Consider the following 23,024-nt stretch of genomic DNA (forward strand, 5'->3'; position numbering starts at 1 on the left):
TATCCCTGATTAATCCCTGCCTCTCCAAGTGGAGATTAATCCTGTCCCTCAGAACTTTTTCCAGTAGTTTCCCTACCATTGATGTTAGACTCACTGGCCTGTAATTACCTGGTTTATCCCTGCTACCCTTCTTGAAGAATGGTACCACTTTTGCTGTCCTCCAGTCCTCTGGTACCTCTCCTGTGGCCAGAGAAGATTTGAAAATTTGTGTCAGAGCCCTTGCTATCTCCTCCCTTGCCTCACATAGCCTGGGATACATCTCATCTGGGCCTGGGGATTTATCCACTTTTAAGCCCGCTAAAACAGCTTCCTCCCTTTCAATGCTAATTTGTTCAAGTATATCACAATCCCCCTCCCTGATCTCTACACCTACTTATTTCAGATTTCCAGCATCCGCAGTATTTTGCTTTTAATTAAATCTTACAGAGTTATGGTCACTATTCCCGAAATGATCCGTCACTGATATAGGGACCGAGAAAGAGGGACGGAGGGACAGAGAGAGACAGGCAGACAGACAGAGAGAGAGAGAGGCACAGAGGGACAGTGAGAGAGGGACAGAGACACAGGGGGAACACAGAAAGAGACAGGGGGGACACAGAGAGAGACAGAGACAGAGGGACTGAGACAGAGAGATAGGGAGAGTGAGAGCAACAGAGGGACAGAGAGAGAGACAGAGCGAGAGACAGAAAGAGAGAGAGGGACAGAGAGACAGAGGCAGAGGGACAGAGAGAGAGAGGGACAGAGAGACACAGAAAGGGACAGAGAGACAGAGAGAGAGTGAGGGGGCAGAGAGACAGAGGGTCGGAGGGAGAGACAGAAAGGCAGAGAGAGGGCAGAGATGCAGAGAGAGGGACAGAGATGCAGAGAGAGGGACAGAGAGAGAGACGGAGAGAGAGAGGGAGACAGAGAGAGGAACAGAGAGACACAGAAAGGGACAGAGGGACAGAAAGAGAGAGAGAGGGCCGAGCGACAGAGGGTCGGAGAGAGAGGCAGAGAGAAGGAGAGAGATACAGAGTAGGAGAGAGAGAGAAGGACAGAGAGAGGGACAGAGAGAGAGAGAGAGAGGGAACGGGGGAGACAGAGCGAGAGAGAGAGAGATATGGAAGGACAGAGAGAGAGAGAGGCAGAGAAGGACAGAAAGGGATAGAGAGAAAGAGACAGAGGGACAGAGAGAGAAAGAGGGAAGCAGAGGGACAGGGAAACAGAGAGGGATCGAGAGACTTGGGTATAAATTGGTTAGTCTGGAGTACAGTCTTATAGTTAGTGACTAAGCATTTTGTAACTGAATAATACATGCAGTAACAACAGCTCAACTTTTTGCAGAAAAGCTTTTTGTTAATAATTATCTTGGCAGAGTTGAATCAGAACCAACAGTGATAGACATAAGTGAATTTAAGAGAATCACTTTATTGGAGGAATTGAAGGGTGCTCTTTATTTGTAATTATGTTTATCTAATTTTGTCATTAGCTTTGGTGAGCTAATAACATTTTGCCCATGAAAGATTCTGTTGTTTCTGTATTTTAGAATCCAGGATGAATAAACTAGTCTTCGTTACCTATTGTTAATCTCTCAGTCCCTTCCTGACCCACTCTGCTTTTCTGTTTTATATGACTCTTCTGAAGTACTATCTGCTTCACCCTATAAAATTCTCCTAATTTGGAGATCACTGCCCTTTTGTTGCTGCCCTATCTTCAGATACATATTACAAGCAAGCGGAGAAGTTGCACAAACCAAGACCATCACGAGTTAAATTGTCTTGTGACAACAACAGTATGAGAAATAGTCTGTTTTCCTAATGCTGATTTTTCTACTGCCTCACCTCAATGACCACAATGAAAATCTTCTCTTTGAGTTTCATGGTTTATTGGATGAATCTGCACTCCTGACCCAGTGTGAATCCACAGAAGTCATCCAATAAGTCCATTTACTACCCTGTGACATGGTGTATAGCTCTATTCTGTCAACAAAAGTAATTCACATTGGCACTGCATACTATTTGCTTGCTAGTTAGCTAATACAGTGTGTTGTTCTCCATTTATGTTTGAATGCTTAACTACTTTATTTATAGGGAGAAATGTGTTTTGATGGCATTAGTTTAGTTATACACTTTATATACAGCTTAATTGCCCCCATGTCCGTGGCTGAGTCAATAATTTTGTCAAATGTCCATGGTGCAACATGTTGGTGCCTATCCCTGCAGGTAAGTTAATGCGGTGTTGGATGGGGCAATCCCAGGGGAGGGGTGCAGAACACCCTCTTCATTGCATAAAAATCATTTTAGAACCTTTAATTTCCTTTTACTGGAGGTCTGCAGCAATCCCTTTAGGAATTGCTGGTTAGGCCACAAAATGCAAGGGCCATGGATGGACTGTGTCTGGCACATGCTCTGACCCTGATACATGAAAATTGCATCAGGGTCCTATTACAGATGTGATTCTGATGTGCATGGGCGAATGACGTCTCTGCCAAAAACAGGCTGCTTATATTAAAGACTCAACCAAAATGGTAACAACCTAAGTGTCAGCAGGAACATTGCAGTAAGTGCAACACCACATTTTTCATTTTGTTGCCACCCTATTACCGCCTGGCAATAAAGCCAATAAACAGTAACAATTTGTTAATGCTTTTGTATCAAATTTCTTTGCGTGTAATTTTAATGCCTTCTTTCAAAAATAAGTCATTAAGTATCAGAGCAATCTCAATAATTTAAAATTGAAAACATAATTGTTCAATTTAGCCCAGGATCTGTTAAATTTGAAGAGCTGAAAATGGGCATTGATTTGGCATTTATCATATAAAATAATTTATGCAAACTCCTCATTAGCCAATGTTTTCAACAGTCTAATGTAGGACATTAGTAAGTGAAATTGGAAGGCCGAAGAGATAGTAAGCAAAATTGGAAGGCAGACAAGATGAAGACAAACATCAAATAGGATCAGAATGAGGAATAATGTTAAGACAAAGTTAAGATGCTCTATCTGAATGCAAGTTGCCATTACAGAGATGTGGTTAGAGGGTGACCAGGACTGGGAACTGAATATTCAGAGATATTCGTCATTTAGGAGGGATAGCCTGAGTAGAAAAGGAGGTGGGGTAACGCTGTTAATAAAGGAGAAAATCAGTACGTTAGTGAGAGAGGATCTTGGATCAAAGGAGCAAGATGTAGAATCAGTTTGGGTGGAGATAAGAAACAGCAAGGGGCAGCAAACATTGGTGGGAGTTGTTTATGGGCCACCAAACTGTAGTGGTAATGTCAGGCACAGTATAAATCAGAAAATTAGAGCTGCATGTAGCATGGGCAATACAGTAATAATGGGTGACTTCAACTTACATATAGATTGGGTAAACCTAATTAGCACCAATGCTATGGGGGATGAATTCCTGGAGTGTGTACAGGAAAGGTTTCTGGAGCAGTATGTTGAAGAACCAACTAGGGATCGGGCTATTTTAGGTTTAGCATCATGCAATGAGAAAGGGCTAATTAATAACCTTGTTGTAAAGGAACCATTAGGAAATAGTGACCACAATTTACAACAAACATACATTACTCTAAGACACAAAAACCCAACAGGAAAGATGAATCAACCATTGCTAACAAAAGAAGTTAAGAATTGCATTAGGTCAAAGGAAGTGGCTCATAAGGTCACCAGAAAAAGTGGTAAGCTGGAGTATTGGGAGCAATTTAGAGTCCAACAAAGGAGGACCAAGAAACTGATAAATAAAGGGAAAAAGTGATTATGAATACAAACTAGCTAGAAACATAAAGGTGGACTGTAAAATCTTCTTTAGGTATGTGAAAAGGAAACAATTGGTAGGAATGAATGTGGATCCATTGCAGGGGGTAACAGAAGAGTTTGTGGTGGAGAATGAGGAAATGGCGGAGAGACTAAGCAATTACTTTGGGCTGGATCTTAAAGCCCCTCCGCCATTGGGGACGTTGGCGGGGGTCAATGACGATGGTGCGGCGGAGGCCCGCCACCAATCCCGACGGCAACAGGCCCATGCCGATCTCAGCGGCGGCAGTGACGCCTCGTGGCAGCCGGTCCCCCGCTCAGCAACGGGACACCCATTTAAATATGTAAATTAATTGACATAACTGAGTTAATGAGGGTCCTGTCCTCTCCTAAATTGCTGCACCGATCTTCATACAAGTGGCCGACAATGCTGCACCTTCCAACCCCCATTTGGGGAAGCGTAGCGTGACACCTGTGGGGAGGGTCGAGGAGGATTTTTTTCTCTGCCTGGGAAGTGGGAGCAAAGTTAAAATGATGCGGATTGGTCGGGTGGGGGGTGATGGGAAGGGGTAAAGGGCATAGTTGCCAAACTTTGGAGGGGGAAAAGGGCAAATTCTGAGTATTCCCCTTCTGGGGGTGGGGGGGGGTAAAGGGCATGGATGGCTGGCAATGCCATTGTGGGGTGTGAGAATGAATTTAATGGTAAGTTTTTCTTTTGATCATTGAACTGATCTGCCCCTTTAATTTTAAAATCTCCATTTAGGGCTATAAGTGCTTCAAAAACAGTGCTGGCACCTGTGCATTGGCACCGGACGCCATTGCCTGCGGTGACTCACCTGCCCCCACTATGTCATTGCGGGACCGGGCACTGCAGCCATACAAATGAGCCGCCATGTTTGAAATCGCGGCAGCTCGTAATGCAGCGCCTATGTGGGTGGGCTGAATTTTTGTACCTCCACCGTCTACTTCAGCGGCGGGCTCTTCGAATCCAGCCCTTTGTGTCTGTCTTCATGAAGGAAGTCACAGAAAATCTCCCAGAAATACTAGGGAACCAAGGGACTTTTAAAAATGAGGAAACTGAAAGCAATTAGTATCAATAAAGAGGAGGTACTCTAAAAATTAATTGGTTTGAAAGTTGATAAATTCCCTGGACTGATGATCTACATCCCAGAGTATTGAAGGAGGTGGTGATAGAGATAGTGGATGCATGGAGGTTATCTTTCAAAATTCTATAGATTCTGAAAGGGTTCCTGAAGACTGGAAAGTAGAAAATGTAACCCACTATTTGAGAAGGGAGCAAGAGAGAAAACAGAGAACTACAGACCTGCTGGTTTGATGTTAGTAGTAGGGAAAATGTTAGAATTTATTATAAAGGATGTGATAACTGGGCACTTGGAAAATAATGATATGATTGGGCAGTGGGAAATCATGTTTGACATACCTGTTGGAGTTTTTTGAGGATGTTACTTGTAGAATAGATAAAGGAGAACCAGTGGATGTGGTCCCACACAGGTTGTTAGTAAACAAAATTACAGCACACGGGATTGGGTTGATATACTGCAATGGATTGAGAATTGGTTAACAGGCAGAAAGCAGTGAGTAGGAATAAATGGGTCATTCTCAGAATGGCAGGCTGTTACTAGTGGGGTACCACAAGGATCAGTGCTTGGGACACAGCTGTTTACAATCTATATTTGGAAATGGGGGCCAGTTGTAATATTATTAAATTTCCAGATGACACAAATCTAGGTGGGAATGTAAATTGTGAGGAGGATGCAAGGAGGCTTCAAGGAGATTTAGGCAGGCTAAGTGAATGGGCAAGAACATGGCAGATGGAATATAATAAGTGTGAAGTGATCCACTTTGGTAGAAAAAAAAACAGAAAGGCAGAGTATTCCTCAAATGGTAAGAGGTTGGGAAGTGTCCTTGCTCATGAATCACTAAAAGCTAATATGCAGGTGCAGCAAGCAATTAAGAAAGCAAATGGTATGTTGGCCTTCATTGCAAGGAGATTTGAGTTAAGGAGTAAAGACTTATTGCTTCAATTGTATAAAGTTCTGGTGAGACTCCACCTGGAGTATTGTGTACAGTTTTGGTCTCCTTATCTAAAGAAGGACATACTTGCCATAGAGGGAGTGCAACGGAGGTTCACCAGACTAATCCCTGGGATGACGGGATTGTCTTATGAAGAGAGATTGCAGAAACTGGGCCTGTATTCTCTAGAGTTTCGAAGAATGAGAGGTGATCTCATTGAAACTTCATAACTCTTAGTGAGCATGACAGGGTGGATGTGAATAGAATGTTTCCTCTGGCTGGTGAGCCTAGAACAAGGGGACACAGTCTGAGAATGAGGGGCAGGCCATTTAAGACTGAGATGAAGAGGAATTCCTTTATTCAGAGGGTGGTGAATCTGTGGAATTCTCTACCCCAGAGGGCTGTGGTAGCTCAATTGTTGAGCATGTTCAAGACAAAAATTGATAGATTTCTGAATACTAACAACATCAAGGGATATGGGGATAGTAGGGAAAAATGACATTGAGGTAAATGATCAGCCATGATCTGTCTGAATGGTGGAGCAGGCTCGATGGGCTGAATGGTCTACTCCTGCTCCTATCCAATGACAATGTAGAATAGAAGGGATGGAGGAATATGATGAAACGGTAGTTTAGTGGGTTTGGGCATTGGAAAAAAGCAGATGCCTGTTGGGCCCAATAGTCTATTTCCTGTTCCTAACAATTGTATTTTTATTCTGAAATATGCAATCTTACATTCATGAATAATAACTTAAGAAAGATAGGTAGAACGATATTAGATAGAATTAAAACAAATTAAATTACCTGTTGTCAAAGAGACCATCACTGGGGAGTACATGTGTGTTGTCTTTCCCTACCAGAAACTTTATTCTATCGTAGAAGCGTCTTGGTGGATGCAGGGGAAAAGGCAATTGACTTTGCTGGATCAGGTCAAGAGGGTCAGGTGATCCTTTGCAAAGCTGACCAGTATAACAAATAGTTTGCTTGCAACAGTCTGGGTCCATGCAGTCTGTTAAACCATCTGGAAGGAAAGAATGAAATATGAGGTAGTGCTTTTAAAAATGAATGTTTTAGGCTCCAAGATAATAATATTTTGCTGCTGCCAATGTGATGTACATAGCACTGATAAAGGAATTTTTCTTTCAGTTCCAAAATTAGCTCAGGGTTGTCAGCTGTCTCATTTCAAACCATTGGTACCTTAACTTGATTTATGTTAAAACATCCAAGAAGCACCTTAACGAGTATTACACTACTTGCCAGATTGGAAATTAGTCTCCTCCTGATAGTGCTGACTGATGCTTGGGTGTAGTTCCATGGCTACCAGCAGCCCATCCATGGTCATTCTTCATGTGTGAACAGTGATAGTACATCAACATGCTGCATAGTTCACATTTATTCTGTTGTCATCAAATGTCCACATGGCCAGGGATCACGTAATAGTAATTAGGAGCAGAAATCACCTCCCTAGCTCAGTGTACCTAAGGCCCATTGTGGCAGCCTAACTGCTTGCCCAGCTATAAGAACTGAGTAGAAAAAAACATAATCACTTGTTGGATATTTTAGTTTCCTTTGGTTTGTAGTGAAACTATATATTTTTTCAGGTCCTGCATGATTGGGCAGCTTTACACCCAGTCTGTTTGTATTTCAGATTTCCAACATTTGCAGTTTTTTTCAGACTTGGAGTATTGTCACTGCTTTCTGTGAAACATCAATCTAATTTCAATGAGCAGAATGATGCAAAAGTCTACTGTAAGCAAACATGCTGAAGACTATTATCTCTCTTTCACACCATCCCATCTGCTGAGAACAGCCTGTCCTTCCTGGATAATGTTTTCAGAGATGTGTCTCTTTAGCTTTTTATGTACACTACCACAACAAACCTGAATATGAACTGTGCTTTCAGAGTAGAACTTTGTCCTAATGGATTGCACAGAAGATTAAAAATGAGTACTGAGCATAATATGCAGAGATAAGAGAGGTGAGCAAAGGCATGGTTGAATAGGTAGATTATGAGAAGTGTTTTGAAGAGAGAGAGGAAGTGAGACACAGGAAGTTCCAGAGAGCAGGTCGATGAAAGCTGTGCCACTGTTGGTGGAATAAAGGGAGAAAAGTTCGACAAGATGTACAAGAGCTGAACTCAAGAGGTAAGATGAGAGCGATTGCCCTTGAATCAAGGCAGCATTTGACCAAGTGTGGCACCAAGAAGCCCTAACCAAATTGAAGTCAATGGGAATGGTGGGGAAACAGTCCACTGGCTGGAGTCATGCCTAGCACAAAGGAAGATGGTTCTGTTTGTTGGAGGCCAATCATTGCAGTCCCAGGACATTGCAGCAGGAATTCCTCAGGGTAGTGTTCTAGGCCAACCAACTTCAGCTGCTTCATCAATGACCTTCCCCCTATCATAAGGTCAGAAGTGGGGCTGTTTGCTGATGATTGTATGATGTTCAGTACCATTAAAACTCTTCAGATACTGAAGCAGTCAATGTCCATCTGCAGAAAGACCTGGGTAACATTCAGGCTTAGGCTGATAAAAGACAAGTAACATTTGCGCCACACAAGCGCCAGGTAATGACGACCTCCAACAAGAGAGAATCTAACCATCTCCCCTTGTCATTCAATGACATTACCATCACTGGATCACCCACTATCAACATCCTGGGGGTTACCATTGACCAGAAACTGAACTGGAGCAGCCAAATAAATACTATGGCTACAAGAGCAGATCAGAGGCTGGGAATTCTGCGGTGAATAACCCACCTCCTAACTCCCCAAGAACTGTCCACCACCTACAAGGCACAAGTCAGGAGTGTGATGGAATACTCTCCACTTGCCTGGATGAGTGTGGCTCCAACACTCAGGAAGCTCAATGCCATCCAGGACAAAGCAGCCTGCTTGATCGGCGCCCCATCTGCCATCTTAAACATTCACTCCCTTCACCAACAACGCACAGTGGCAGCAATGTATACTATACACAAGATGCACTGCAGCAACTCACCATGCCTCCTTCAACAGCACCTTCCAAATCCGTGACCTGTTCCACCTAGAAGAACAAGGCCAGCAGACATGTGGGAACACTACCATCTGCAAGTTCCCCTCCAAGCCACACACCATCCTGCTTTGGAAATATATCACCATTCCTTCACTGTCGTTTGGATCAAAATCCTGGAACTCCCTCCCTAACAGCACTGTGGGTGTACCCCCACCAGATGGACTGTAGCAGTTCAAGAAGGCAGCTCACCACCACCTTCTCAAGGGCAATTACAGATGGACAACAAATGCTGGCCTAATCAGCGATGCCCACATCCCATGAAATGAATAAATGAGAACAGTGCATTAATACTGTCACTGATACAGGATTGGTACCTAGAGACCTGGTATAGACACTGGTACTGAATTGGTGTCCAGAGCCCTGATACTGCCAAGCAAGAAACTGAGCAGTACGGCCGGGATTTTGTGTTGGCGATGGGTACCTCGTCCACCAGCAAAAGCACTGGCGAGAGCCCCGCATCACCTCCTCTGGGAGGCCCGCTGAATCAAGTGCCAATTATGCACTTAAGTGGACAGTAGCGGGCATTCGCCAGGATCAAGGACACCAGCTGTGGAAGTCCTGCCTGCTGAGAGCTGCCGACCAACCAGAGGCTGGCAACTCTTTAACTGAGCACTGCCACCGCAAAGGCAGTGGCTACTGCCAGTACAGCTCCCACCTGAGGCCCTGGAAACAGGCCACAGGTAAGTCAAGGTGGGAGGGGTTTTGTGGGTTGAGGGTCGTGGGAGGGGGGCCAGCAGCAAGGGCAGGCGTGTGGCTCTCGTGTGCCCCCCTTTCCCAATGCGGGGTCCATAATTCAGGCACTAAGTGCCTTTTTAGTTTAGAGATACAGCACTGAAACAGGCCCTTCGACCCACCGAGTCTCTGCCGAACATCAACCACCCCTTTTATACTAATCCTACACTAATTCCACATTACGACCACATCCCCACCTGTCCCTATATTTCCCTACCACCTACCTATACTAGGGGCAATTTATAAAGGCCAATTAACCTATCAACCAGCAAGTCTTTGGCATGTGGGAGGAAACCGGAGCACCCGGAGGAAACCCACGAAGACACAGGGAGAACTTGCAAACTCCACACAGGCAGTACCCAGAATTGAACCCAGAATTGAACCCGGGTCACTGGAGCTGTGAGGCTGCGGTGCTAACCACTGCGCCGCCCCATGGACCCTCCCATGGAGCCAGCAAGAAACCCGCATGGGTTTGCTTGGCACGCTCCCTGTGTGGCGACTGGCCCGGCCGCTGCTGGGTTAATTCCGGCAGCAGTGGGATGAGGCCTTTAATTAGGCATTAATTGGCCACTTAAGGGCTTCAATTGATGGTGGGGTGGTAAGGCCATTAGCAGCCATTCCTGCCTTGGACTGGATGTAGATGGGAAGGTGCCAGGGTACCCCCCGCCCGCCACCATCCCACCCAACTATATGCTCTCCCCGCTTCCAAACCGGACGTGGGGGAGAGCATAAAATTCCCCCTTATATTTCAGATATATTTTGCTATGAAATATATATTAGATATCAAAGAGGAATAGAATACCAGGCTATCAATTTTGTTTCCTGACAGCTATTAAATTAGCCTTCCCATTTTAAGTTTTGCTAATTTTCAAAAAGTCTGTCTAAAAATTTCAATCGCTGCCTGTCAGCATTACAGGCATAATACTGTAGATCTAAGGAACAGTTCACATCAGATCTACAAAGTGAATTTTGTTTATTTACAGTTTGAAGCTGTAGTATTATCTATGAGATGTTTTGCAGCACACAATCTAATGCAATACCTCAACTTTTGCTGTTCCCCTTTTCATAATGAACAGAACTGTGTGATGCTTCTTTCACTATTTGTTTTGTACTTGTCTTCATTTCACCAGGGACCCTCTATTATGGCAATTAATGGAGGTTCCATTATATCAATATTCAAAATCATTTCCACAGGAAAACAAAACAATTTTAATATTCCTTTAACCCCAAGAACTGCGTCATAACAAGAGTAGCTCAATATACCTAGTGGCTTTTTATATCTCATTCAATTAAATTCTCATGCATGAGTAATTCAACAATAACTTGGGTGTTCTTTTCCACGGAATTACTTTATACTTCATAGCCTTCAGAATAGATTAACTCCTTTCTTATAAAAATATCTCCTGTAGCCTTAGCTTAGCAATGAAGAAGGCAGGGCTGTATTTTTTTTCCAATTTGCATCTAACAACAGCACTATATGCATGACAAATCAGACACAATGTTGGGTCAGTAGGAATGGTACGTGCCCTAAGCTACAAAGTTCCACTTTACAAATCCAAATTCAGCAGAGCAGGTTCTGTATAAATGGTACTTTATTTTCTAATGTCTAAATTGTAGTCTCAAGACTACTGGACTTCGGGGCATAAATTTGTCTTGAACACAATAGGTAACAGAGAATTGTCAGCCAGTTTAACACTCCACCCAACTGTCTTTTCCACCAAGATGAATTTATACCTGTAAGACTTTCAAAGGTGCTTGTTGTGTTATTGTTTTCTTCAGTAATAGGTACCAAACAATCTTGAGCTGAATGGTAATTAAATAGTGGGTTCTTTATTGTTAAGTAACAGGTTTACAAGAGAGCTCTATAATACACATTTGACTAGGTGACTAACACAACTCCAACTGAACCGTGTTGGTTGACTTCATTTCCTGTGACGATATGTGAAGTACTCAAACTGTTAAAATGTTATCACAACATCCCCTTTCCTAAAATGGAAATACTCAAAAGTTAAACTATGTACATAATGAAAGAGAACAGTTTTGAACAATATTGACAAATGCACCAACTCTCATGTCCTTCAGTCAAGTGTCTCTAAAACAATCAGGTGGTCCCCTGACTAGAACTGATCTTATCACTGAGTAGCTTTGTTGAGAACTAGACTTGCCAACATTTTTCCTTCTTGACCTGTATGGGTTTTCTGACAATCATCCTTTGCTTCAGCATTACACTTATCACTTTTCTTTGCTACATTCTGTGGATTCGAATGTGAACGTGTTCTTGAAGCAATAGGGTTGTCAGGCATAATGTTGTTAGCTAGTTCCCTCAACTGACATCTGTTTCTTCTTAATATTGCTTCGTTAGGGGTGGTAACTTCATATGACCTTGATTCATTGGAGATTTTGGACACCTGCATGGAAAACCACCTATGGATGGATCACTCTGACCTTCTGTCCAATCGGTATTGGTGGTAGTTCCACGTCTACGTGTTTGCTATGCACAGCTTTCATCTTTTCTTGTTTCGCTAACAGTTTGTCCTGTATTGATGACGATTTCATGAAATTGCTGTAAATAGAGACATGTTATCGAAGCTTTTCATCTTGCATTCATCAGGGCAATCTGCAAGAATACCAATGTAAAGGAAAACAACAACTTTATACTGTATGAGAAGAGAGTGCTGATTGGTTGGCAAGTGAGCTCTGATTGGTAGAGGCATTGCCATGGAGAATGCACTAGTTTACGGTGATTGACAAGCTTTGTTCGAAATTTAAACCAGGCAGCTTGACTCTGATTGGTCAAGGCATTGCCCTGAGAAATGAAACAGCGAATGGCTGTTACCTGTTTAGCTGAAACAGGCAAAATATTTGTACATGTTCTTTCTGTCTGCAAAGAACAGGGCCCTGTGTATTAATATATGTAGCTTCCAGTACATGCAAATGCGCCACACTGCGAATCCTACTGGTAATCTTAAATTGGTTGTCGGCGTAATTCTTAGCACACTGAGGATTATTTAGCCAATGTTGTCCATTTGGATTGTCAGTAGGGCTCTCAGTGTATAGCATTTGTGCGTACTGGAAGCTACATATATTAATACACAGGGCCTTGTTCTTTGCAGACAAAAAGAACATATACAAACATTGCGCCTGTTTCAGCTAAACAAAATAAGTGATAGCCATTTTCTGCTTTATTCCTCAGGGCAGTGCCTTGACCAATCAGAGTCAAGATGCCTGATGTAAATTTCAAACTAAGTTTGGCAGTTAACTGTCAGTCACCATAAACTGGTGCATTCTCCATGGCAACACCTTTACCAATCAGAGTTCACTTGTCAACCAATCTGCACTCTCTTCTCATACAGTATAAAGTTGCTGTTTTCTCTTACATTGGTATTCTTGCAGATTGTCCTGATGATTGCAAGATGAAAAGCTTCGACAACATGTCTTTATTTTCAGCAATACTCAAGTGCTGTACTACCAAATGACTATTTAATGAAATGATGACTTGGAAGAGTCTTCTTAATTTGTCTTCTAAATATAATTTTCACAGGTGATAGTAATCCTGTGCCGATTGGTGTTGCCCTTAGGTGCAGCATGGCTATGTGTAGATCTTGTTTGGTTTCTAGACACTTCAGAATCAGTGATCTGACTGTGTGTACCATTCTTTCAGCTCGACCATTCAACCTAGGGTAATGCTGTGATGATGTAACATGGTTCACTGCCCATTTCTTACACATGTCTTTGAATGGTTTGGCGTGTATTGCAGCCCATTGTCTGACACTAAATCCTCCGGAGGGCCAAATAAGCTGAATATTGCACTGACAGCATTAGCAACTGATTGGCTTTATGTGTCCCTCAATTGTCGAATTATGGGGAACTTGGAGAAGTAGTCAGCCTGTAATAGATAATCATCACCTTTAACAGAGAAGTTATCTGTGGCTATCCTTGTCCAAGGATGGGATGGAACTTTGTGTGTAAGAAGTGGTTCTTTATGTTGGTTTGATCGATGCCCTTGGCATGCATCACACTGCTTGCTCAATGTCACTGTTAATTCCCGGCCAGCAGACTGTTTCGCGTGCACGCCTTCTGGACCGCTCAATGTCCATATGAACTAGGTGCAACTGTGACAGAATGTCAAGGCAAAGAATTTGTGGATTAGCACTTGTCTTCCCTTGAAGATTACGCCACTAGATACTCCAACTCATCTTGGTATGACCAAAATATTCTTAGTCCTGCAGGAACTTCTTGTATTGTGTCAGGCCATCCTTTGACAAAGAGTTGCCATAACTCCATTAAAACTGTGTCTTTGGAGGTTTCTTCCTGTAGTTCCTCATGTTTCCTTGGTCTGAACTGCATCAAATCTATCTGGTATACATCCTCCAGTTCTATGTCGACTCCGTCAAGCTGGCTGTCTAATGGAATATCTTCACACTTTCTGGGATTGGGTAGTCTGCTAAGGGTGTCAGAGGTCGCCATATCCTTACACTTTGATTAGTAGTCGTTGTAGTCAAGGAGTCATAGAGTTATACAGCACAGAAACAGGCCCTTCAGCGCGCTGGTCTTTGATCTTTGCCTCAACTTTCCCTCTCAGACAAAAAGGTGTTCTGCGTACCAGCAGAGCTACAGGCTTCACGTTAACGTCAACTGTTAATCTCACTTGGCAATTGTGCAATTTCCCAATTCCTTGAAACTCTGGTCCAAACTCTTCTTGACGCTCCGCATAGGATTTCACAGAATTCACTTTCAATCCACTGTGTAGCACTCCCAAGGCTTGGCCAATTTCTCTGCTCAAAAGAGGCTCACCATCCTTCTCAATTACTATGAATTCTGCCTCCACACTCTAATCCCCAGCTCCCAGACCTTCAGCGAAACATCCAACAGTTTGAAGTGGGGTTTTAGATGTGTAAGGATAAAGCTTTTTGACACATTTCTGAGATATGCACTTGAGTCCCTTTGTCTTCAGTTCCTCCCACAGTGCTCTGCTGATGACATTACTGTCACTGCCTGAATCTACAATAATGCTCACTTCAACATCCCAACAGTCACTGACACTTTCTTACGGTTGCTTCCATTGTTAGAAAACATGTAGCCACGATTGCTATTTGTGTTCTCACTCATTGCATCTTCAACTCATCTCACAGTTGTACTACGTCCATCTCTCTTTCCTTTACATGGTTTGCCAGGCTTCCCACTTTGTGCAGCTTTGCTTCTGCACTTCGTGGCAAAACGGTCTCTGCCCCCACACATTCTACATATCTTTCTCTTCGCAGGGCAGAAATCATCTCTTTCCTAGTGCCCCAGGTTTCCACATCTGAAACACTCTCTCTCAGACTTTTGCTGTTTACATTTACACAGACCTGGATTCCATTGTGTCACTAGATTAACTTCAGATTTTGTCATGCCAATGGCAGAAATGGGACCATCCACTGCGTCCGATGCAGCCGCTATTTTCAAAGTCTCATCCAATGCTAAGTTCCCTCCATTTTCTAACAACCCACGCCTCAACTCATCTGACTTGAAATGTTGGACCACCTGATCCATTATCTGGTTATTCAGATCTGTCGCAACATAATTGCATCTTTCCGAAACCTGCCTCAAATGGGTCACAAATTGGGCTACTGTTTTCCCCCTCTTTTCTGACTCATTTGATGGAAAACATGCCTTTGGAATGTGGCATTTGCCATCACCACATAATGATCCTTCAAAGCTTTCACTGCATGTTCATAATCTGCCTTTTCTCCCGTGTCAGGCAACGTCTTGAAACGCACCCGTATTGAACAGTAATATGGCCCGTTACTGTGCTTTCTGCACCTCCATCGCCCTGTCCAAAAACAAACCATGACTGTCAATATATGCTTCAAACTCCTCCTGCCATACTTTCCATTTCACACTGACAGTTCTGGCGCACCCCTTGGATCAAATGGCTCAATTCCCCGAACTGCAGACACATCAGCTCCATCCAATGCCATGATACAATCCTAAATATCTCTGAATCTACCTCTGTACTGTTTGTCTTTATAACCTCGTTGCCAAAGTCACACCTCAGGCTGAAGAATCACACTTGTAGTCACAGATTTAACTTTAACAAAGATTTAACAAGGTTTATTAAACACTTCTGTTCACCACAGCAGCATATACCTTTCTGAACTTACAACAACCCCCAGGTCAGGTGTTTTCCCCAAAACACGGAATTACTTTCAGCTTCATTTCCAACAGCCATGTAGGCTGGAATTTTACGGCCCCCCCCAAATGAGTGGGAGGCAGGGTGGCCATTCGTGACTCCCTCCCACCGCCACTGCAATTTTATGTGGGGCGGCGCCACAAGAAATTACCCACCCCAGGCCAATCAAAGCCCTTAAGCGGCCAGTTAACTGTTACTTAAGGGCCTCCTTCCGTTGCCATGGGTATTTTACCCTTGCAGGCCGGATGGCAAAGGTCCCAAGAACCCCACCTGCTAAAATCAGGCGGCCTTCTTGTGAGCTGGAGGTGGAGGGGGCTCCTCCTGATCAGGCACCTGTGCTCCACGGAGGGCTGCCCCCAAAGCCCCAACCGCCCCTAACGTACAACACTCCCCCCAAAACCCCCCAACCGAACCCCTTGTCTTGCCTGGGCCTGGTCAATTGTCCCCGGCGAGGCCGAAAAAACCTACCTGAGTTCTGGGGCCGTCCTTCCTGTTGCCTCTGATGGCTGGATGTAATCCCAGCTGTGGCCACTGTGCCTGGTGGCGTTGCCGGGACTAAGAGCTGCTGGCCCACTGATTGGCTAGCAACTCCATTAGGTGGGGCTTCCTGCCTCAAGGAGCGGGAAGTCCCACCCAAGACCAATTAAAGGCCTGGTGAGTGAAAAATTCTTGCAACCTCGCCACCAAATTCTGGTCATAGTCTGTAATACTCAAGCCCACACATGACACTAGTGTTTCCCTTTCTATGTTGGAATAACAGGCCTGTGTGGATGACAAGCTCTTTGAATGAAAAGCAATTGGACAACCTTCTTGCAGTAAGCATGCTCCAAGAACGTTCAACGAAGCAACGAAGGACTTCAAAAATGGTATCCTTATTCAGGTCGTAATCCTCTAAACACGTCTCTGTTGACAGCGACTGCTTCAGCAAATCAGATCCATGCTGGCAGTCCTCATGCCACAGGTAAGGCACATCCTTTTTAAGGCGTTCCCGGAGAGATAAAGACCTTTCTGAAAAGTTTGAGATGTAGGGAGCTAGGAAATTAAATAGACCAAGACATTTCCGTAAGTCTTCCTTGTCTTGTAGACTGAGCACGGACTGGATGTCCTCTATCTTGTTGGGATCTGGTCTTCTGCCTGTACCAGTGTGGTCATGCAGGCCCCCCACCTGCCAAGCATGAGGCACATTAATTTTGTCACATGAACATTGATTTTCTAAACTGTTACTGGAGTAAAGAAAGAACTTGCTTTTAAAAAAAAAAACACCAGACCCTTGACATTTGCATAGTAACAGACAGTACTTGGAAAGGACAAAGGGGCCACTCCCTGCTCCAAATTAATCCACAATGGACTTTTGATTACCAGACATTGAAGGTGGAGAAGCTAGCATTCCAGGTTGACTGCTAAGATGCTCCCAATACCCAGAAGAGACCTGGTCAAACCAATCACTCACATGACCACCTGCTGGCCAACTAGGGGAGTTTTAAATTGGCCACAGAGAATTTGAACTCAGGGAAGGTGTTTGCTCCTAGACTGCAAAGACCTCTCTCTTGTCTGCTCTCATCTCTCTCATCAGCTTTGGAATCCATTGAAGACGTATGAACCCCAAGAGAAAAGTCTCCGACAGTGAACAACTTTTAAAAAGAATACTGGGCCCCAACAAAAAGCAAGATCTACCTATAAGCAAGGACTACAGTGAGCTTGAAGCACAGTAACAAGAATCCCTCTTCAGAGATTGCCTCAAACCTCTCTATTTTATTTTTCTTCTGTTCTTTTCTGTCTCTATTTGCATGTGCGTATCGCGTATCCATGCTAGCATGGGGCGTGGCGTGTATCCATAGGTGTTAACCGAATTAGAGCTGAAGTTTGTTTTAAAAAATTTCACTTTTCTTCTTTAAACCTAAGAAAGTCTGTTTGTGTTCATTTCTTTGCCTTATAATTGGAAAGCGGTGAACAAGGATTCACCAAGGGGGATCTAAAACACAGTGCGTTTAAAACAAAACCCTGTTACAGTAAGACCAGGTGAAGGCTGAAAGGGAATCCCTAGACCTCTTTCTCACCTGGTCGTAACAGTGTACATAGAGCCAAAGAAGTTGATGTGAGTCACATTAATGGAACACTTCTTGCTGTTGAATGCAAGACTTTCTTTCTGGATGTTTGCGTTAAGATGTGCAGATTCCTGTCGTACTCTTCTTATGTGCTGCCCATAACTGCTATATCATCTGCAATATAGACACACCCGTATTATGATCCAAACGTTGTGGAAATAAATCCTGGCTTACCGACAAAAAAACCCCGCAAAAAACATCTTCCAAACGGAGTTCTAAAAGTCGTTAACTCCTGTGAACTTTCAGAACGATGGACCGACCAGTATCAGTGCTTTGCATCTAGATTAGAAATGGACCTAGTTCTTATAAACTTTGGATTCAGTTTTTCTAAGGTGGGGATTTTATAAGGACATCATTTTAACGCCCAGTTCAGCCTTCTGGAGTCCAAACATAACCTGATGTTGCTATCTTTTTTCTCACCACTGTTATAGAACTGCACCAATGTGTGTGCTGCTGAACATGCCTAACTATTCCGATGGGGGGTCACTGACCCGAAACGTTAACTCTGCTTCTCTTTCCACAGATGCTGCCAGACCTGCTGAGTGATTCCAGCATTTCTTGTTTTTATGCTTAACTATTCCTTGTCTCTCCATAGTATCCAGCTCGGCTTTGCGTTTGTCCTTGATATGGACACAACATGTTCTTGGTGAATCTATAGAAGGAATGGCATCATCTCTCACATGCAGAGTAGCATCGTCTTTGAAACTTCCCACTGTATCAAAATGATCTGGGTACATTCGTTGGAAGTCTTGGATGGATTCAATGGGATCACATCTGTTTTGGACGTCTGTCCTTGACACATTGCTGATCTCATGGACCATCACAATTTGAAGCTTGCTACATGCTGGTGCCCCTGAAACTGTTGGACCATTAGTGTCGACAATGTAGAATGTTTGCTGTGACCGCAAAGAGTTTCCGTATCTTCATTCCAGCTTTAGTGCTCCCATATAGTTAATTGCAGTGACAGTGTAAGCAGTGAGTCTTGCCTTTGTATGTGCATCGTGGATTCCCATCTTGCCAGGTACATGTACTTCAGTATTCTCAGTGGCAAAATATTTGCGCTTGCCCCTGTATCGACCTTGAGTTGCAGTTTGTGCTGTCCTGTCTTCTCTGGGAATATTATGTTAAAAGCGGTGAATGCTTCCTGCTGAGTAACTGCATCCATCTGGTGGACAGTTATTACTATGTGAAAACTTGTTCACCTTCAGTGCTTTCTTTATTGCTCACGTCAATGTCTATCTCATGGACAAGTCTGTGTTTCGATTGGCCTCTTGCAAATGCTTCCCCGTTTCTTTCCCAAGGTGGTATTTGCTTCTTGTCATGTCGTGGCCTGCTGTGATTTCTGCCCAATTTTCCATTACCAGACCACCTGCACAGCCTTGCCAACTGCCCTTTCTTGCCACACACCTTGCAGTTATCCATGTATACTGGACAATTTCTTGGTTTGTGCATCAGGCCGCTCTTGCTACATATCTTGCCTTGCTGAGGTGACCTGGTTACCTCACCTATGGTTGTTGTTCCAAGTGCTTGTATACATTGTCTGCTTCAGTTATAGCCTCGAACTTGCTACCTTCTCTCAGGAGACTTCCAGTGTCACACCCCTCTTTCTTTGTCTAATAGCTCTTTCTGAAAAGTTTCCAGTGGCATAGATGCAATGAGCAATTTCATGATCCTTTTGGATAATCCACCTCCGAGAAATCATAGGCTTTTTCTTTCCCACAGCATCTGTTGACAAATTGATCGATGGTCTCCTTGGACTGCTGTCTGTATGCCATCAGTTCCAGACGATGGATTCTAAAATTAATCTTGACCTTCAACTAATCCTCTAATGTAGTCCAGAGTCTCACTGGTCCTTCTGATCCGCTTCAAACAGTACCGAGGTGTTGATATGATGCAGCTCCTCATTGCCCATTGTGATTTTAATTTTGATCGCTTGCTTGTCCAGCTCTGAGACAACAAGATCCAAAAAATACAACTCCATGCGTTGCTTGAAGTGTTGGAATTTGTGGAAGAGATCTTGGACTTTTCAACTCATTGACGGGTATTTGGTTGTCATCGTGCTAAATTTCTGGTCTGCAGGAATCCTTAGCTGGAGCTTTCCCCTTTAAATGACTCCCTCTTTTTTTGAGGCTTTCCCTGCAGGGAAAGAAAATTGCAGGTCTGCTGTGTCTACAGTGTCAGACTTCAGCTATGCCCTGAACTTTGTGCCCGCAGGACAGGCTTTCAGCCTGCAATCGGGGAGACTCTGCTCACAAAGCGATTATGGTGGGCAAACATGAAGTGCACAACGGCAGTGCTGCTCCACAGCCCCAACGTGAGCTGACTCTGCTCGCTTTTCCCGAGCCCAATTCCGCCTGATTCTTGCCTTTTCTTGCTGGCCACCATCTAAATAAAACCCTTTTTTCGTGTACTCACACACTCCTGAGCACCAAATTCGTCGAACCTGACAGTGTCATGCTGTGTTGCCGCCGCTACCGCTGAACTTATGTCATGTTGTCCTGTCTTCGATGGATTCCAACAGGAGAGATCGCTGTTCCCAATGTCTCGCTTGAGATCGCTGTTCCTGTTGAACGCTGTTGCTGAGCCTCTCTGCGATACTGCTACTTGAATGTGTTCTGCTATTTCCATGCTATGGTCTTCAAATACACCTCGACACCACCACGTTGTGAAAGGTGTGCTCGAAACTCAAAAAGCTTCAGAAACCACAAGCTGCCACCGCATTGTGTTATTGTTTTCTTCAGCAATAAGGTACCAAATAATCTTGAGCTGAATAAATAGCGGGTTTATTTTTATTTATTTAGAGATACAGCACTGAAACAGGCCCTTCCGCCCACCAAGTCTGTGCCGAGCAACAACCACCCATTTATACTAACCCTGCAGTAATCCCATATTCTCTACCACCTAGCTACACTAGTCGCAATTTACAATGGCCAATTTACCTCTCAACCTGCAAGTCTTTGGCTGTGGGAGGAAACCGGAGCACCTGGCAGAAACCCACACAGACACAGGGAAAACTTGCAAACTCTGCACAGGCAGTACCCAGAACAGAACTAAGGTCGCAGGAGCTGTGAGGCTGCAGTGCACCACTGTTCTTTATTGTTAAGTAATAGGTTTACAAGAGAGCTCTATAATACACATTTGACTAGGTAACTAACACAACTCCAACTGAACTGTCATGTCTTGGTTGACATCACTTCCTGTGATGATGCGCGAAGTACTCAAACTGTTAAAGTGATATCACAACAGTCTTCACCTGCTGTCATTGAGAGAAGACCTTGTCAGTTTAACTTTATATCATGCGAATCCAAAATACCAAGTATTAAAAATGGAAGCCGTTGCTACAACACACACTGTGGTATCAACTTTCTTAGTATTAAAAAAAAGCATTACTTGTATACATGCTCCTTTTTGAAACAGGGTTATGCGTTGGCTCCCAAAAGTGAAACATAACAGCCTGGATTTTGTGGTAGAAATAATGGTGAGTTTAATTGTGCTACTTTCATTAAAAAGTGACTGCACATGCGTCACGAAATGTGGAAGTTGCTATCCAAGTTGCCCTGCTCATCCAGAGGCTTCACTATAACAGTATCTCAGTGACAGACTCGGCATTCAAATACATGAAGGATGTAAAGTTGGGGGACTACCACTAACCACACCAAAAATAGATTGGGCTTCTCCAGTAATGTCTGTTAAGTCTTGATTACTGCAAAAAAACCTCTCTGGTGCTGAAAATTTGCTTTTACAAGTGTGGAGTGTTAGACATTATAAAAATTTAAAAAAAAATTGCTGCTGATGAAAGTTAAGATAAGAGGGTTGTTTGATCACAAGTAGGGTAATAGACAAAAGCAAAAAAAAAATCCTGACACGAAATTGAGAAAGACTAAAAAAAAAACAGACTGTCTGGACACTTTTCAGGCCCAACTTGAATATAAGTCACACCTCAACATGGATCCTATCCTAGGGAAAGCTAGATATTAATTTGCATATAGTTTGCACAATTTTAATTTTTTGCTTGGAAATGCACAGCCTATATGAAAATTAATCCAATGATTGTTTTAATACTCTAAAAATGTAATAGGGCAATGTGTCCATGTTCTCAAAAATCACAAGGCATTTTGCAGTATATTATGGATGGAATCCATTGTATAATGAACTGCAATGGATTGCCAACAACTGAAACTCAAATACTGAACTGAAGTTTGGGAATTGAATTGAATATCTATAAATGCATTCACATTTTGAAAATGGAACATGACAAAAAAGGCTAAGAATGCAGAGTGATAGCTGGGAATGATGTGCCTCACTGTAGTAATTATTTCTTCAGCATGTAATTTCGAAGCATTCACCTGTCATAACTGTATTTGAACAAATGAAGCAACCGACAAAATGACAGCGTAAAGGAAAGTATGAAATGCATGGAATAGTCACTTGGCACAAGCTTAGTCTACTTCAACCAAGCTCCTATTTTTGGGAACATTGCCAAGGGTTATTAAGAAATTCTAGTAGTTATGTCCTTAAGGAATGAGATATATAGTCATTGGATACATTTGTTGCAGACAGACATATTTTGTAAACTGCTGTAGTCAAGATTTTACAGTCCCATTTCTTTGTGATCGATTACGTTTCTGAATCTCAATTATATGCAATCAATAATGGAATATATCCCAGTGTGGTAAATAATTTACAATATTTGTTATTGTGGAATAAAAGTTATACCATACTCCAATTAGAAATCAACACTTTCAGCAAACAAAGTGGAGAGACTATTAGTGGAGACAATTAGCGAGGAGGAGCAAAAGCAAGATGGAGACAATCACATTACTCTGTTATGGCAGGTCATATTTTATTTCATTTGCGATCAGTAGAAAGAAGTTAGACCAGAGGTGCCACAGATCAGAAACCTCATTGGAAAATACTTGCAGCATCCACAATGATTAACTTCGTGAGGTCCATGAAGATTGACTTTACAAAACTAACTTCTTCCCACCTATTGAAAGTTATGGAATGATAGGGCCGAAGTTTATTGGGAAGATGCCGGTCCTGATGTCGGGACCAGAAACATGTGTGAGGCACAGCGAGGGCAGGAGAAATCCTGCAGCGCCAGCCAATTAGGCTCAATGAGGCGTGGCACTCAACCAACTATGTCTCAGAGTCAGGCCTGGAGTGCGGCATCAGCCGAAGCCCTACAGTGAACTCTG

The 23,024-nt window shown here is 43.3% G+C and overlaps 1 protein-coding gene across 9 annotated transcripts in view; it reads right to left on the reverse strand.

The window, feature by feature from the left end:
* The window catches only part of tenm1 (teneurin transmembrane protein 1), a 1,688,122-nt gene that overhangs the window by 204,720 nt on the left and 1,460,378 nt on the right, over positions 1–23,024 (reverse strand). For all 9 annotated transcript variants that reach the window (XM_068047383.1, XM_068047386.1, XM_068047389.1 and 6 more), the window contains one exon: positions 6,573–6,789. In XM_068047383.1, the coding sequence (XP_067903484.1) occupies positions 6,573–6,789 (217 nt within the window). The remainder of the gene's footprint in view (positions 1–6,572; positions 6,790–23,024) is intronic.

The sequence above is a fragment of the Heterodontus francisci genome, chromosome 15 (genome assembly GCF_036365525.1).
Source record: "Heterodontus francisci isolate sHetFra1 chromosome 15, sHetFra1.hap1, whole genome shotgun sequence".
In the NCBI taxonomy this organism is placed as follows: Eukaryota; Metazoa; Chordata; class Chondrichthyes; order Heterodontiformes; family Heterodontidae; genus Heterodontus; species Heterodontus francisci.